This window comes from Protobothrops mucrosquamatus, unplaced genomic scaffold (genome assembly GCF_001527695.2).
Source record: "Protobothrops mucrosquamatus isolate PMUCROS unplaced genomic scaffold, P.Mucros_1.0 scaffold_45, whole genome shotgun sequence".
NCBI classification, from domain to species: Eukaryota; Metazoa; Chordata; class Lepidosauria; order Squamata; family Viperidae; genus Protobothrops; species Protobothrops mucrosquamatus.
This window is the reverse complement of record NW_015386121.1, coordinates 245537-247768: the sequence shown is the minus strand read 5'-3', so window position 1 is coordinate 247768 and position 2232 is coordinate 245537. Positions and strand designations below refer to the sequence as shown.

Sequence of the window (2232 nt, the reverse complement as noted above, 5' to 3'; positions counted from 1 at the left end):
TGCCAAAACCATACAAATTATACTATGGCTTAACACAAGACATGAAGAACTACTGACTCCCGGCTCTTAAGAACTAATATTCATAGCTGAGAATGTCTTGCAATACAGTTCTGACATCTTAAGAAAGTATTGCACTTTGGATGTTAGTGTCTGCCAGAGTTGCCTGCTTTTGCCCAGGAGAATCACCGATGGAATCTTTCTTTGAAACATCAGATATTCATACTGGTTATCTGCATACAACAGATTCAAAGTGCAATTCAGAGATTTTACGATGTTCCAGTGTAAAGCTGATCAACTAGGACTTGTTTCAGCTTCAGCCAACTGAATGTAATAGTTCAAACATAGCTTCAGAGAAATTCAAATATTGAAGAAAGACTGGGAACATTGTCTTTCAGAATAAATTGATATACTTTCTTCTCAAATAGAAATAATACTACTTGTAGTGTTAAACAGGATATGACAAGAAAATGCAGTTACTATTTACAGTTTTATTATCAGTCTGACAATAAAAAAATGAAACGAAATCCAAATTAGTGCCATTACTAATATGGATTTTTTTATCCATATGTGCAATTAAATGCATTAATACAAAGTTTAGGAAAGCATTATTTTAAATCACAAAGCCCTATTTATCACTACGAAGATGATATTAATCCAGCAATCTTAAGTGTACTCCCTAACACATAAGATCTTTTCACAAGCATTATCAGCTGTGGAGTCATGAAATTTTGAAAATATACATACATAATCCAATTTTATGAAGTAAAATTAACGTAAGTCATTATTTAAAAAATGACATTACTAACTAATGGGATACATGTTTCATGTAGGTGAATGATACTTTATAAACTCTATCAAAATATTTGAATGCAGTTAGTTCTTAGTTTTAACAAAATTCTGTGCTTCTTTGAGAAGCATGTCCGTATCTTCACCGTCATTGTCTTGACAATCTGGTTCCCAGTCAGAATCTTCATCAGTAGGATCATACTCTTCTTCCTCCTCTTCATCATCTATAAAACTGTCATTCAAGTTGTATTCATTTGGTTCACCATCATCATCACTCTCATCCGCAAGAACACTTGTTACTATATAATTTTCAACAATAAAAAATTAAAACCTTGGGTTTTAATGTCCAGTGCAAAATGAGAGTAATATACCCTCTCTTATGAATTAAATTTTATAATTTCATACTTGATTTTCAAATAAATTTGTTTTTTCTATGAATATAGAAACAAAATTTGAACAGGTGAGACAAAATATTAGTTATTTATTAGAAACTGCATGAAAATATGTACATTAAGCTGATGGAACCTTGCCTCTTCAATCTAATTAGTGAAATGAAAACAAGTCCACTGGTATCTCATCTTATTTGATAAGGAAGTCACTCCAACTTTAACGCTCTTCCATGCAAATCACTCAAATTCTGATTTGGAAAGTCTATCTGATCTTATCCCAATTTCTAAATAAATTTGAAAATCCATTTTTATGTAAAAAAAATAATTGAATTGATTGTCACTATTCCAGATTGATGGCCACCAAATTCCTCCCTGATTTCTTGTGGCCTAGTGTTATGAAAGGCAATAAATAAATATTTAACTAATATCATTACATCATTTAAAACCTGTTTGAACTTTTTTTTTCTGAATCAAATATTCACACAATCTTAGTAGCTAGTATTTCTTGCTAGCATTCCCAATAGGATACAGACAAATTTTACTCTTCTGGAGAAGTAGTAATCTGCTAGTAGTGAGGACTTTTAGTACTATTTTAGAGACTTAGCTTGCAATGATAATAATTACTGCTGGAAAATCTGAAGATTAATATTTTTAGAAATTATTGGCCTTAAATAAATATTTTAATCTCAATGTCTTTGGTTTCAAGCTTCATTTTACAAATCAGAAATTTGCAAACTATGGAAACAAAATAATGTAGCACAGTACTGCTGATATTGAGACCTTACACATTCAATGTAATAGATGGGAGATTATCATCATTTTTAGAAAACTCTCATTTGGATGAGAGGTCTCAAGATATGTCCTAGGGAGACCACTGTGCCTCAGATAGACGGCGTGGAGTCCCTCCTGGTGAAATGGGGGCAAGGGGTGCAAGTGGGCTTGTTGATTATATACCTGGCTCCCTGCTATGTATCAACAGCCCTGCCTGAGCTGGCTGACGTGATAGCCGGGGTGGCAGTTGAGACCCCCAGACTTATGGTCTTGGGGGATTTCAATC

At 33.1% G+C, this 2232-nt stretch overlaps 1 protein-coding gene across 1 annotated transcript in view; it reads right to left on the bottom strand.

Moving 5' to 3' along the window:
* Positions 1 to 468: 468 nt before the first annotated feature.
* The window catches only part of APLF (aprataxin and PNKP like factor), a 28906-nt gene continuing 27142 nt past the window's right edge, over positions 469 to 2232 (bottom strand). Inside the window, exon 11 of the mRNA XM_015811012.2 lies at positions 469 to 1085. Coding sequence (XP_015666498.1) covers positions 874 to 1085 — 212 coding nt within the window. The 3' untranslated portion in view covers positions 469 to 873. The remainder of the gene's footprint in view (positions 1086 to 2232) is intronic.